The sequence below is a fragment of the Cheilinus undulatus genome, linkage group 5, assembly GCF_018320785.1.
Source record: "Cheilinus undulatus linkage group 5, ASM1832078v1, whole genome shotgun sequence".
NCBI classification, from domain to species: Eukaryota; Metazoa; Chordata; class Actinopteri; order Labriformes; family Labridae; genus Cheilinus; species Cheilinus undulatus.
This window is the reverse complement of record NC_054869.1, coordinates 17,049,145-17,064,834: the sequence shown is the minus strand read 5'-3', so window position 1 is coordinate 17,064,834 and position 15,690 is coordinate 17,049,145. Positions and strand designations below refer to the sequence as shown.

The 15,690-nt window shown below is 39.8% G+C and overlaps 1 protein-coding gene across 1 annotated transcript; it reads right to left on the bottom strand.

Moving 5' to 3' along the window:
* Window positions 1–235: 235 nt before the first annotated feature.
* Window positions 236–15,188, bottom strand: elmod3 (ELMO/CED-12 domain containing 3). The gene is made up of 13 exons (XM_041787502.1): window positions 15,126–15,188; window positions 11,555–12,337; window positions 10,761–10,832; window positions 10,583–10,657; window positions 10,428–10,497; window positions 10,040–10,102; window positions 9,845–9,933; window positions 8,243–8,366; window positions 8,030–8,152; window positions 7,551–7,681; window positions 7,147–7,223; window positions 6,916–7,043; window positions 236–4,033 (listed from the first exon to the last, which is right to left on the bottom strand). The coding sequence occupies exons 2-13, from the start codon at window positions 11,588–11,590 to the stop codon at window positions 3,789–3,791; spliced, it is 1,233 nt and encodes a 410-aa protein (XP_041643436.1). The 5' UTR covers window positions 11,591–12,337; window positions 15,126–15,188; the 3' UTR covers window positions 236–3,788.
* Between the last annotated feature and the right edge of the window lie 502 nt (window positions 15,189–15,690).

Below are 15,690 nucleotides of genomic sequence, written 5' to 3'. Positions count from 1 at the left end.
ACACTGTAGAATTCTCTTCACAAATAAAAAAAATGGCAATTAGGAAAGCTCAGCTTAATAAGAGAATCCTCCCAGGTTAAGTCTGATAAACATCAGTACACAGAAATGTTTCATCTTTACATTATATTTACAGTATACCTCTAATGTTACATTTTAAAAGTGAAATAAGGTTTCATAATTATGAACTTGATTCAGTAAGAAAAAAAAAGTTCGGTGATACCACAAAAGAGATCCATTAGCTTTTAAACAGTATTTATTTAGCTTTCTCCATACAATACATTTAATGTACAACAGCACATACTGTATTCTGAAATTACTCTCAGTATAAAATAGGGCTTCTACAATCAAGGTACAGTCATAAAATGCTCTGAGGGACATGATGCAACGGCGACAGTAAAACACCTTTATATAAAGCGCAGGATCTTGAGAGAAGTGATTGTATTTGCAGAGCTGCTGAACTTCACACCACACCTCTCAGAGCATCCGACATCCTGCAAGAACCCGTCTTCGTGTTATTTTTTTCTCTTGGTTCTGGTTTTATAACTGAGGAGATTCTAAATGATGATCAGCGCATAAGAAAGAGATCTATAAGATCCGCAGGAAATATAACTTTTGGTAATATGAGAGGAACAAATCAATTTGGATAATGATTATATACTAAGGTCAAAGCATACACCGCATTATGACTGCTAATCAAGCCTATTTCTTTACAATCATATATGAAACTGTTTGTTTGTGACTGTAGCTGTAAAGATTGGATTGTTTCTCAGGGTTTTCCTGGACATCAAACACTTAAACACAGCAAAAGTATACTGTACTATCACTGAAGCCACATGAAAACCAGCTTATCCAAACATCAGCCAATTAAAGATCATTTGAAAAAGGACGTTTTTAATCTGCAGATGTGCATCAGAGCGCATGTGGGCATATATAGTATCTATAAATGTGTCTTTAAATAGAGTACATTTAACATTGACCAGCTTTTGTGTTAGTTTGCCATTACATAGTGCTTTGGGTGTTGAATATACATTACATAACATGTCCAATTAGTATGAGAGAAGGCCTAGGTAGAAGGAAACATAGAAAGAGTCTGACTGAGAGGAGAGAGAAAGAAGAGATTTGTCTCAAGTTTTGAGGTAAGCAATGTGTTTCAGTATAATGCCCTACAGACAATCATACAGTTACAATCATTAATTCTCTATATACAAACTTCCTGATTTACATACACTGTACTGCTCCTCAGTTTAAAATTTCAGAAAACTAAATGTAAGATCATATCCATGGTGCAATTTATCTTTTCAGAGCAAGGAGGGGACTTAATGAAGCGAGCTTAATGAGGCAGGGTTAATGAACGTTATGGCTATTGAAGATGGCCTGTTTCCTCTTGCATACGTCACACATACTATCAAATATCTACAACAGTGCAAATTTTTCTGTTTAGTCAAAACACTTGCAAACAATCAGCTAAACTACATCAGCTCACTGAAGTAATGTTGGAGAAGGAAATGGCAGAGTACAACTAGATGCTGACATAGAAAATGTACATGCCTGGGGATTTGTATGTGTATATCCATGAGAGCATGTTTTCAGGGGTCACATCTATTCTGTTTACATGAATGGAGGAAGTTGATCGTGGCACGGTGCCTGAAATGACAAAAATAAAAAAGAAGCTTGGACCAACTAGCACTCTCTTTTAACATGGCTCCACTGGATGTAGGCACCGTTTTGACCAATACCTTCTCAGAATACAAACTGAATTCAAAAAGACATCAAGCTCATCCCACATCTCTCCAAACAAACGCTGCGCCACCTTACTGTGTCTACGGAAGGAGACTTAATGCAAATAGGAAATAAATGTGCTATAGTAGTAACAGTTTGCGCACTCGTCAACACTACGGACTGTAACTGAGACATGACATCAACAAGCTTTACGAAGAGGAGGAGGCTATAAGATGCTACAGTACTAGTGCTACCTGAACATGCTACAGATTGAGACTACGACGATGGGAGACGGTTTCACATTAGCACAGTGCAGGAACCAGCTTTGCTGAGGAGCTCTACCCATTCTGAAACCAGCTGTGTGTGTTTTTTTTAAAGCAAACCAAAGAGTGTGTTCCTTCACAAGAAATCTTTAGAAATGTTATGTACCATTTTTAAATGACTGAAGTACCGCCTGTGCAGCTTGATGGATCAAGTACTTAGTAAAGCTGGCTTATTGTGTGCAGAGGAAAGCACCCCATCTGTAGTCAGTTCCTGTCATACAACACACACACACACACACACACAAACACGCACTCACACTCACACCCAAACACATTCATTTACACAAGCGCACAAACCCTGAAGTTAGGAACGATTTCTATCGTCACACAGCACTATTGTTTTGATTATCATTGAGTAGGAGCTGGGATTGCATACTGTACCATACATCTCCGAGGAGAGGCACCCTTCATCAATTTCAACTCATTCATTTAATTTCACACACACTCACACACACACTGGAATAAATCTGAACTGGTCAAAAAAACGTACAATCACATGCTTTATAACGGAATGTAGAGAAAGCTCATACCAGACCTTCAACTTTAGCCGGGATCAAACAGACGCACGCTCTGTTCAAAAGCATCCGCTCGTCTCTTAACACAAAAATTACGAAGTCAGACGATTTTCAGAAGTTATTTTGTAACAATCCACCTCACAGGCACCCACCAATCAGCTTTACAACTATCATCTGAAGTGCTTTGACACATAACTGTTGAGTTATCTCTGCTTCAGAATAGACTAAAATAGTTATTTTTAAATTATTCAAAATATAATCCCCCACGTAGGAGCTCTGAACCTAATCTATCTGACACCATGAGTACACCAACACTTGGCTACATTTCCATGCATCTGAACTGAGTGTCCTTTCAACTTTCACAATAATATAAATCATTCAGCCTCTAAAAGAGAATGCAAAGAGATCAGACCTTTAAAGAAAGCTGTATTCAAAGTCTTCTGTGTAAGGACTTTAAGATCTACCTCAAGGAGCAGTTTCTGCTCCCTGCTCAAAATATTCAGCGGGTTATCTATCCATCACTCATGCTAATAGCAAATATGCTCCTGTGTAGCTTAAACCAGCTTAATTTCTCACATCAACACAAAGTCAACACAGCGTTTAACAATAAGTCTGACAAGGCAGCCCTTAGCTTGCATTATGAGCCGTTAGCACTCACATGTAAATTAGCTGTATCATGAGAAAGAGACAAAACATTGAGCAAATTGAGAAGCTTCACCATGCCGCGTTCCCACCACTACAACGCTAACACACTCACAAAGAGATCATAGGGACACAAGCATGTGTGTTTTGGACTTCTAGGCAGGTAGAGTTTGACCACAAGAATTTGGCAGCTATTGATTTGGCTACTAAATCCAGAGAAAAGTGCAAACATTCACTTTCTTGCTGTTTTTGTGACATCTTGTGTTTCTGACCTGCACTACATCTTTATATCTGAATGGTCTTTGTTTAAAAAAAATCATTGAATTAAAATTAAAAAAAAGAAACACAAAACAAATAGAACTCTGAGATACCCCTTAGCTTAATCTGATCAAAGTGCAGCACTCCAGCATCAGTGGAAGGAGTGGAAGTGTTCAAACAGGTTCAGATAGCAGATCCTGGATCAGGGTCTGTTGGGGTTTTATGTCTCTGAGAGTAAGCCACGCACTCATACTGTAATACGTATACTCAAAAACAGGATTTCTAGCACACAGACACTCATACATACACACGCACTCATACAGAGTCTAGCTTAGATGAGTCTGGCCTCTCCCTCCATGTCTGGCGGTAGATCACACACTCCTGTGAAGTGCATCTCCTTCCCCTTGCTTCCCGTCCCAGCTCTTGCCCCTCGTTCCCCCAGGCTGGGAGACGACTGCTGGGCCTGAGGATCTGGAGACGTCCCACGGGGGATTCCACCTGCCCGCCTCTCTTTCAGGAAGACCTCTAGTCGGCGCAGCATCTGTTTGGGGTTCTTTTTGGCAAACAGCTCCACCTCTGAGGGGTTAGAAAAAACAGAAACTGTGGGACTCGTGCCGGGACGACAATCTGTGTGTAAGTCTGTTTATGCAATTTGACCATTGAGGTAACAAACAGTGACTCATTTTTTTAAAGGAATAGTACCTCTTTCTGAAATATACATTTTCCTGCTCTGTGTAAGCTGAAAACGGACCCTTCTCTACGCTCGGCCTCCTTTGGTTACTATTGCCTGTCTAGCTTTCACATCTGACATATTGAATATGGAGTTTTCCAATGTATAAAGTAAGGAGTATTCTGAAGAAAAAAAAAAACATCACATTTCTATAAAAACAGTGTTTGGAAATATCAGAGAAGTAGTGTGAGCAGAGTTTACGTTAGCCAGTATTTAGCTGGAGGACTACAGACAGCTTAGCAACAGAAACATGAAGCAGCAGCCGTGAGCTGGTGTTCAGCTGCCTGAAGACCCATCGACTAGAGCAATGGTTCTCAACAGGTGGGTTGGGACCCAAAGATGGGTTTGCATAGCTCTTTCAAGTGGGTCACGAAATATGTGCCAGAAAAAAACGTGATAAAAATTCTATGTATGGAAACCCTCAGTGGACATACGGTAAAATCAGACATGTATTCTGTAGGCTTTTCCATAGCAATGGCCACAATTTTCGTTAAAGGGGCTCTATGTAAGATTTTTGCTTTAAAATGTCCCACTTTTGAGTATATAATGGGGTGTACTTTATCCCGATGTGAAGAATGAGGCTCTTTATGTCTTCCTTGTTTGCCTGTATAAGCCTGTGGAGTCATTTCTCTGTGAAGAACTCGGGCCGAATTTTCCGCGAAATCTCAACAGAAGTGATGTCGGGTACTACATAATGCGCGCACCCCCTTGCTCTGTTTATACCTGACAACGGCGTGTTGAATGGAGAAGAGAGAAACGGAATGGAGAAGGCTGCTTCCACGAGTAAACGACCGGCTAGCTCAGCACAAACACCCACACAAACTCTGTGAAAACATAAAAAACTGAGATAGTTTTATCTGCTGAAGCCCATCAAGCTAAAAGAGAGTGTGACTGACACAGGAGGAAATCGAGGGTAAATATTGGTGGAGCATTTGAGAAATGGAGGGAGCATCACTCGGCGCTTGGGATAAGTACAGATCCAGAGATGGCTGTCTTTCTGTTAAAAAGGTTAGGCATCACTCCGGACCATGAAATACAATGTAGTGTTTTATGTTCTATAAACCATATGCTACATCATGTTAGCTTGCTTACGAAGATGCTATCCAAACAACAAGAACATCACATTGCTCATTTAGTGTTTTCCGAATAATATTGCATCTTTTTCTTGCTTCCTGGCACTGGACTCAACTTACTGAGTTTATGTTTTGATACTTAGTTCATAAAATATCTTCAAAACATAATTTCAGCCAACTGATATCCTCAATCGAGGCACCATTATCAGAGCTAAGCAATGTTAGCCCTGTTGCTTCTGCTCAACACCTCAACTTCACTTAGCTCCTCTGTATACATGATGCAGGTAAATCACCTTGGTCTGCATGTGTATCAGCTGATAAACAGGAGGCTCGTTCATGAGCAAGGAGCACGCTGTCGTGGACAAGCAACACAATATTGTTGTAATTTGCCTAATGGCTGGCGGTGTTGCTAACGCTGACATTTTTCTAAATCTTGCATAGAGCCCCTTTAAATAAATTCAAGTGGTTGAAATTTGTACAAAACTTGGGTTGCGATTTCTTTTAAGGAGGTGGTGGGTCCTGATGCTCCACCAGTTGAGAGCCTGGTGGAGAAGAGCACAGCACCGGTCTATCCACAGTGGACGGGTTAGGGTTAGGGTTAGGGTTTATTTGAAATGCTGAGTTTTAACGTTGTGTCTAACATGTCAGAAAAGTGAAAAAAATCAACACCCCTCTCTAAACAATCGGAGTATCAGCTGGCAGATTTGCCAGTCTCGTAAACACACCACTTCAGCAGACTAGCTTCTGCTAAAAGCTTGATATCCTCCATGCTTGTTTATGGTTGCTAACATAGGATTAGACAGTGGCCGTAGTAGTAGCAGACTTAGCAAAGGGCCAGTTGTCCGTTGTCTACCTTTCAAGCATGAAAAAAACACTGAATATTGGCGTGCAGATGGCCTGGTAGTGAGGTCACACGCCATGTACATGGGCGGCCCAGGCTCAAGTCAGGGCTGAGGCTCTTTTACTGCATGTCATTCCCCACTCTCTCATCCCTGTTTCCAGCTCTATCCTCTGTCCTATCTCTCAAATAAAGGCAAGAAGATCCCAATTTTTTTTTAATCCCCCAAATTTTTCCAGTCTTAGAGGTGAGCTGTCTCTGAATTTCTCACACTGATGTTACCATGAATTTTTCCTGCCAGCTCCTGAGTAAAATTTCCCTGTGAACTTGGGGTCTTATACAGACTGCCTGTTCAATATATTTACAACCCTTTGACTTTTTGCCTTCACTATAATTAGAACTGAGGTCTCAATATAAACGCAAAAACTGTCACTATTGAGACTGATTCTGTCTAGGGCTGGGCAATTAATCGAAAATGAGATTAAATCGCAATATGGCCTGCTGTAATTTTCAAATCACAGAAAGTGCAATATTTCTTTGACCTGAAATTTGAGTCAAAATACTAGTTTTAACTTTTCATTTCAGCAGAGATGTTATGCATGACATATCATGCAATCATTCAGGTGCCATTTTTTTTAGAGTAGTCTGCAAAAAATCCTAACCCCCTCATTTTTGTACTTTTTTCTTATTAAATATAATAATGACAAGGTTGACTTAACTAAACTAAAAGACAGATAAAAGGCTAACCCTGCTACAATGGGGGGTGGATCCTTTGACTGCTTAAAAAATAAAACAAACTGTAGGTTTTTTTTTTCACCTTTTAGTACAAAGCCAGAGTCAACAATGGTCTTCTGTTGGGTCTTCCACAGTTGGTACAGGTGCAGATACGTGGCAACATAGAACTCATTCAGCACACCAACCACTTGCTGACGACGATTGCACTCCCTTATCAGACAGAAGACAAATAGAAATGTTTGGATTAGAAAACACAAACATATGACCTCAAGAAGGTGCTGTAAAATAGAGTAAAAAAACATGAGTGACTCACTTGGACAAGGCTTCCTCTCTGAGTACTTGCAGAGCGATGCGGGTCATGTTGATTGACATCACACTGAAAGGAAAGTTCTGAAACAGAAAAAAAAGAGGATATTTAGGTCCATGAGGATCACCTAAACAGGCTACGAGAACATGTCCTGAAACATGCTCGCCTTGTAGTCGACCTTATTAATCCCTGGGGGGAAATTCTCTTTTTGCTCTAGTTCCCTCTGCAGGGAGGATGGAGGTCAGGGTCAACTACAAAGCAGCACGCCTGGAGAGGGAGGGGGTTTCAGTTGCTCTTTGAAAGATCAGTGAAATCTGAGCCTTGGCTCTGTTGTCCAAAATTACCCTAAACATAAAACACACCTCCAAAACACAGGCATGCAGGCACATTTTTGCTCTTTTTAGTCAAACCTGCGTTGGGTGTTGTGATAACTTGTAGATGTCTCTGGCCAGCGGCAAAGTCTCTGGGTCCATGACAAAGTAAAGAGTGTGCATCAGTCCCAGGAAACCAGTGCCACGTAGGTCAGTGGCTGGATCTGTACCTGTAGAGCACAAAACAAAACAACACAAAGGGTAAATGTCTTTCACTGGTTTTGGTGGTCTCACAGAATCTAAGAACTTGTTTTCCTTTCAAACAATTATTTCTGATATATCTATGGCACAGAGGGGCTTTAGGAAAGTTTGTTTTAATACGTGTTTTGCTTTTTTTCCTTTTGTTCTAAGAAGCCAGCAATAGCAGATAAACAACACATACAGCATTGACATTAGCTAGTGAACTTAACAGTAAAATCTGCTATTTGTGGACTTAAGAGAGCTGTAGTTCGGCATATTAATACCAACAGATCATAAACACTGTATGAAAATAGTGTGGTAGTATACAGGAGTCTCACCCTGAAAGCCGATGTTTTCCCAGTGTGTCCCGAAGCGAGGACAATCCAGCCTGCTGCCAATCAGCCTCTTGTAAATGGTCTGGAGGACACGCATGTGGATTGACTGACTGTTGTCCACATGGCCTATGGAAACACACATAAATACTCAAGTTAAAGTCATTGATCTATTTGTGAGTTTCACACCTGGTGCTATGATTCCAAACTAACACATACACTGTGCGATAGCAAAGACCAGATCCCTCTCCTCCAGGAGCTCCCTGTGCAGTCGTGGAGGTCCAAACAGGAAGTGTGTGATGGCAGCGAGACCTGTCCTGCGTATGGTTGGCTGGATGTTCTTCTACAGATGGATGTGGAAATGGAAAACAATGTGGTGTCAAAATGATAGAACACATGGCCAGTACAACTGTAATGCTAATACACTTAAACTGATGGTTTCAAAACTTGATTAAATATATGTTGATGAGAACACACGATTATTGCAGTTAAAGGGATACTTCAACATTTTGGCAAATTTGCCCATTGCCATAATTTCTATAGTCTTAGTAATAGGTTTTTTTTGTTGGTTGTCGGTGCAAGCTGTTTCTAGATCTGGGGGGACCGATATACCAGCTACAAAGCTAACACTATGGAAGCAGGTATTTTATGCTTTCCCTCATCAAACTCATCAAATACACAATCCAACAACTCCAAAACTCTCTGCTGGACAAGTAGTGACCTGTACATTCACCACGCTATGAAATAATAACGTATAATTATGTAACATTACGACACATGAAGCAAATACTCTGAACTATTTCTTAGTAAACCACTGGGCGGAGTGACACAGTGCAGCAGCCATGTCTGGAGTGTAGTTCCGGCTTTGCATTCAACGTTCCATGATTATTTCATAGCGTGGTGAATGTGCAGGTCACAACTTGTCCACGAGAGAGTTTTGGAGTTGTGATTGTGTATTTGATGAGTTTGATGAGGGAAAGCAAAAAACACCGTCTGCTTCCATAGCGTCAGCTGTGCAGCTGGTATATCGGTCCCCCAAGATCTAGAAACAGCTTGCACCGACAACTAACGGAAACGAACCTCTTACTAAGACTATAGGAATTATGGCAATAGGCGAATTTGCCAAAATGTTGAAGTATCCCTTTAATCTGTTATTTATGTCTGGACTAAGCAAAAGGGCCTTTGAGGATTTTATTCAATGTATATTCCTGCCTTTTGAGCCCCTTATTCACTCTTGGCTTCACTGTCAAGTGACCTTACTTAACATCCTGCATCTGTTTCACAATAAAATGCTGAAATATTCCCTTCCTATGGCTCTCAAGTCTTGCCTATGTTCCTTATGTTAAAACACAAAGAACAGCAGCAAGATACATTACTTATGCACATGTCAAGACAGCCAAGATTTTTTTTAATCGAATGGCATCAAATAGTCTAAAAGTTCGCTGAAAGCTTTAGTTTTATTTAACTGCATCAAAAAGATGTGGACTCAAGCCTTTAGAAGTAGGTAAAATTTACAACAAATACATGCACAATGAAATACTTTTGCTTTTTTACATAAAATGTTTGTTCCGATCTTTTGTGATGAATTCATCATATGTATTGTGTTCATTGAAACTGGTCATATAATAGCTAGGAGTTTTCAACTAACTCTGCAATCTACAGTTTAAATTACATAAAACATCAGAGGATGTGTATTTTTTCTAAATTCCTCATGCGAATACAAATATCCAGCAAATTGCCCCCTCTGCTCTTATATGAGACCCTGCCATTATTGAAATATGAGCTTTGATTTGAGAATTATTGGTTTGCTGCATTCCATACCAGCAAGTCCCCGAGGTCTGTGGTCTGAAAGTACTGCAGGGCTTCATTGAAGGAGATGAGCTGTGTTGGGTTTGAATCCTCAGTGAGAGCTGGGATATGTACAAAAAAACCCCAAAACAAAACAAGTAAGCAACTTGGGTTAAAGAAAAACTCTAGTTTTGATGCAAACAGGGGAAACAGAGTGTCCCATCTGACCTGGTTGAACATTCTCCAGAGCCTCCCACTCCTGTCTGGCCTTTTCCAAATCCTCGTCTTCCTCTATGGGGAAAAGTTGAAAAAATACAATAAGAAAGTCAAACACTTTACAGCAGTTGCCCCAGAAGCACTGACAGGGGATGAGAAGCTACTTAGCCATAAGTGCAATGGCGGACACTCTTTCTGTGCATCCTGTCATAAATCATCCCTGTCTAACAGACCTGCTCAGTGCCACTGAGACCCTGTGCATCCTCCAAGCATGCAACTTGCACTCCTGAGGGAGGATTTATCTGCAACAGTCGCCTGGTATCTAGGATATAACCTCAAACTCCTAGGGGATGAGTGTGTGGGAGAAATAAGGGGTTGTATGACAGTATGTGTGCATTACCTTCAGGCTTAGGCTGGTCACCTCCAGCTGCCAGGGTCTGCAGGAGACCGTTCTGCTTCAGTGCTGAAATCTGGACAGTGAACAAATTATTATAGTAGCATACTAAATTCAAGCAGCGGCATGTTGGCTTAAATAAACTTAAAAAATGAAATAACCGGCAGGGATCTGAGTGGTGCGCTGCCGTTGGTGTGATCCTTGACATTATGACTGGGTATCAGTCCGTTCATGAGCTAAGAAGTTAAAAGATTAAAAAAACAAGAGTTATATCTTCATAACTGTCCAGAAAAAACAAATGGCTCTAGATCAGGAAGAGTTATTTTTAGCTGTACTCACAGGCTTATGGTTGGAGTGTCCATTGGTGATTTCCTCTAATGGTTTACATTCATGAGACAAACCGTTCAGGCCCTAAAAGGACAACAGAAACACAGAGCAGATGTTTCAGATATGTACAGAATGTGCAATGCTTGAGTTATAATCATTTTGTTAGTTCTGGCATCAGAGAAATCTAAACTCATATTATAAAGCCAAAGCCAAAGAAATCTGAGAGTTTTCCCTGGAGTTGCATCCTTGCAAATCACTTCACTTTTTCAAACTTAGTAGGATACTTCCTGTGTGGGTTTTGCAGACTTGCCCCCAGTTGAGGATAATTGAGTCTGCCATGTTATGTTGCATCCAGCTAGGAAAGGGGACATACTTATCCAACTGTTTACAAAAGAAGCAAAACACAAGGCTAAAGGCCAGAGAGAAGAAGTAATGTTGCGGCTAGAGGACCAAGCCAGGGATAAGGGAAGTGCCCTGTCAGCTGCCACCATGGCAACATCCCAAGCAAGCCAGAGCAGAGATTACAGCTAAAGCAGAGGCAGCACGGTTGACCTTAGGCCTTAAGTTAAACACATGTGACAGGACTGCTTACACAAATAAGCTCTTAAATGTTAAATATTGTACCACAGGGTGAAAAAGGAAGGGAAAAGTCCCCACCTTTATGTTTAGACAGCACCTAGTTTCATTTTGTTGAACAACACAGCAGGGCTCACTTTGTTTTAATGGTGTTAAGTTGCTGTAAACCAAAACACTCGAATGAGATTACGAATTAGAAACTTAAAAGACCAAAGGTGAAAAAGTGTTACCTCAGTGTGAGCTGGGACATCAATGTCTTCCTCCATTGCATATGAGTGTTGGCTGGCGAAGGGTGTTCCTTATCCTGGCCTCTAAAGGCTTCTGTAGTCACCCACTGAGACGGGCTGAGGAGCTGATGCAAGGGTCATCATGATGTCTGTAGTGCACATTTGTAGTGACTGCAAGTTTCTTTGCCTCCCTTCTTTTCTCTTCATATAAACAGAGAAATCAGTTTCCACAGTCACCAGCAGGATTTCACTAAACTGTCATTCGATCTAGCTGTACAGACCATATTCCTCTTTTTGTGTAATAGCGATGATTCTGTGACTTTGTCGGCAGCCCAGTTGTATAGCTTCTTAAAAGTCAAGCAAAGCGTGTACAATGACGGGAATATGCAGGTATCAGTCTACAAGAGCTGACAGGAGGAAACTACTATCCATCAACACACAGGTTCCTTGGAAACCTGCCTCCCTCCTCTTCTCCACGGATCTGCTTGGCTGTTGATTTCACCCCTCAGCCCCGTCAAAAAAGCACAGAAGCTGGATAAGGACATTGCTTTTCAGGGCTGGGCTCTCCTTGTACGAGACAAATCATCACTTTGGCACTCAAAACAAACCCAGTACAGTTGTTGTTGAATTTACACGCACCACAGCTTTGTTATGTCTTCAGCCTCACGTGAAACAGATGTACATGTGTAGAGTGAAAAGTGGAGGTGTGCAATGAGATGTGGGTCATAGATGAAGTTCTTGTACAGCCAGGGTCTTGGGAAGGGGCTGTTCATATGTACACAATATCTGCAAACATAAGAAAGACATTTTTAAATTTCACATGGCTGACAAAAATATCACAAGATTTTCTTGTAAGTTTATAATTACATAGATTGTAACCTGACTGCAAAATGAGGGTATATACAGAAAATATGACATTACATTTAATACTATATATGACCTTTATAAAGACCCTCTAACATTTTAAGACCCTATACCATCTTCAATTTCTATTCCATTACATCAACAACACAGTTATGTATTTGTATTGTGCTAAGGGTTGGATAAAAATGTGACAACATAAAACAAGTTATAGCTCACTATAGTTAAGTTACATTAATTTTGATAATTTAACTCTGTAAGTCTGGGTGCACTGGGAATTTACCCAGTGTATAAGCTTTATAAGCTAAAACAAAATATAAGGGAGATATCTGTAAACTTTCCACTGACAGAATTAATGCCTCATAGTCTTGCATTTAAGACTCTTTATTACTTTTTAAAAGCCTTAATTTTCGCTTAATTGATTTATCAACGTTGAACACTTTTTAAGACACCATGAAAATGTTACACCTTGTCTTAGTGCTGGGCAATTATCTGGTTTCAGGTTCTATTATTATTTTGGCATCCCATGATCATTAAATTTATGATAATCATGATTAAACAATAACTGTGCCACATGCTGTGCCAAAGTCTTTTGCCCACTGTTTCTGTGTGGTTAATGTTTCAGTGCATGTTGATGTATTTTAGCCACACGAGTGCACTGGCATTACTCCAAAATCGTTAATTGAATCAATTTGTTATTACTAAATAAAATTATGTCAATTGATTTATACTATTTTGACAAATTTATTTTCATGTATTTTTTAATTTATATATGCAAGGAATGCAAGATGTTGTAAACTCCATATGTAATGCTTAAGGATGCAAAATTATGTTTTCTTAGGCTGGCATCTGATGAGCTGGTATTTACAGATTCATTTTTGCCCATACAAATATATAAATGTAGTTCAGACCTAAAACTTCAGTCCTTAAAAAACGCACAGTTTAAAGCATGAGGCTGAACAAAGAAAGACTTCAGCTGACATGGGTCTGTTGGTCCTGCCTAAAACTGTTACTGTGTGGTTAATGTGTCAGTGTATGTTGTTGTATTTTAGCCACAAGAGAGCATTGGCACTGCATCAGAATCATTCATTTAATGAGTTTGATATTTCTAAATAACATTATTTCTACAGATTTATACTCTGGACAAATTTATATTCTCGTATTGCTCATTTATGTATGCAAAGGTTGCAAATGTTGTAAGCTCCATAAGTAATGGTTAAGGATGCATGATAAAGTTTTTAGGCCGGTATGTGACATGCCAATATTTAGAAATTAATTTTTGTAGAAACTGATATCTACACCTATACATAAATATAGTTCGGACCTAAAACTTCAGTGCTCAAAAACACACTTTCAAGTTTACAGCATTAGGCTAAACAAAGAAAAAAAGACTCCAGCTGTCATGGGTCTGTAGTTCCTGCCTAAGACTCCACAAATGTATTATTACAGATGACCCATATTTGCAGCTTATGTAGACCAGCATTTATAGCTGATTTATCAGCTGTAAATATCAGCAGAAATCTTCATATCTGCCAAAACGGATGATAAACTTTCAAGCTCATTTCTAACAAAACTGACAACTGAAATATCATGCATCCCTGTTAACTGTGTTTAATTACAGTCATTTTCATATTAATCAAAATAATAATGATTACTATTGTTTGCCATGATGGAGCAAGAGTCCCTTGTGTTGCCTTTGCATATTACTTTTTGCAGAACCAAAACTCAGCAGTATAGAAAATTAGTACCAGTATGTTTTACTTTAAAAAAGTATTTTGTACTTTAAACACATTAAAATTGACATTGTAGATATTCGTATTCATTTTTTCAGATACACAATTTTAAATTAAGTTTCATTATCATTCATAGAGTAACTGAGTTTGGACCGTCTCATTCATTGGTATATTTTTGAGTAAAAAATAGTACAAGAAATTGCACGAAAAGGAGCTCCATTAATGAATAGTTTCCTGCAGATTTCTTGCAATTTGTTAAAACGCATACATCTGACTTTTAGGGGTTAGTCCACTGTGAATAGAGTACTGTTTAAGGACTATTTGATGGCGTCGTTAAAAAAAACCCATTACGATTTATGACTTTTACTTGTAATTAAGTGCTTTTACACAGCAGTGTGGGTACTTATCCTCAAGTAACCCACATTAAATAACAATGTTATAGTCAACAGAACATAAAACAATTAAAATACCACGACTATTTTACAGAATCTTTCGAGAGAGTGTTTTCTTTCTGATGACAGCTTTCGCCTGTAACATAGCGCCGCTGTGACAGCTACAGTAGCAGCTAGCCAACATTATCTGTAGCAACCGACAGGCTAGCAATATGTCAGCTAGCAACCCCGCAGGCACAAAGACGCAGCTTCAGCTTGTCCTCAAACTGACAATGCAACGTCCACGTATTTTACATGCAAGGCAGACAAGATTCACCGCAAACACCGAAACTATTTGTGTCAAAAGTATCGTGAGCAATCAAAGAGTTAAGACCAAGCCAACAAGAGAAAAGCCAGCTGTCAGGCTAACTAACGGGCTAGCAGTAGCTCTATTGAACTGTAACGGGGATGGAGTCGGTGCCCAAATCCGACAGCTCCACACGGACTAATCTGCTTCTGTCAGTGCGATTTCATAAAAACACTATGAAACGTGGCGTGCTGTGGCCTGTCCAATAATATAATTCGATATAAAGCGTTTTTAAAAAGTACCTCAGTTTCTGACTGTTTCTCCCTCCAATCTCAGCTTCCCTTCCCCCGTCCAGTGGCCACGGTAATTTTCAAGTGCATCTTGGGAATTGTGGTTTCCTGTCAGACCTTAGCTTCATTACGTCATTGCATTCAGATATTGTAGGCTGAGAGAGCAGGGAGCCTGTGTGACCTCCTTTTGTGCATCTCCCATCAACAAAGACTCTGTTCTTTTCCTGACAAGAAAAATAGGCTACTTTACATCCTTTTCCCTAAACCAGATCATGCATTATATTTGATAAAATGGTCTGAAGCCTATATAAAGATTTTATTTGGACCTTTAATGTGTTTGGTGGCCCCTGCAAACTGCAAGAATCTGCCTGCTTTTTTTTCCCAGACAAAAAGAGGCTGATGTTTGGAGTTGAATTTCATTCAAGGACACACGGTTGGATATTGGATGGAAAAAAGAAACACAAATGTAATCAAGTCTGTCATCAGTGCCAGGGATTCAATATGACTGCCAGATAGTTTGTTTTGTCTTCCTGGATAATTTTCCATGTCCCAACCCCAAATTTCTCCGCTCCTCACT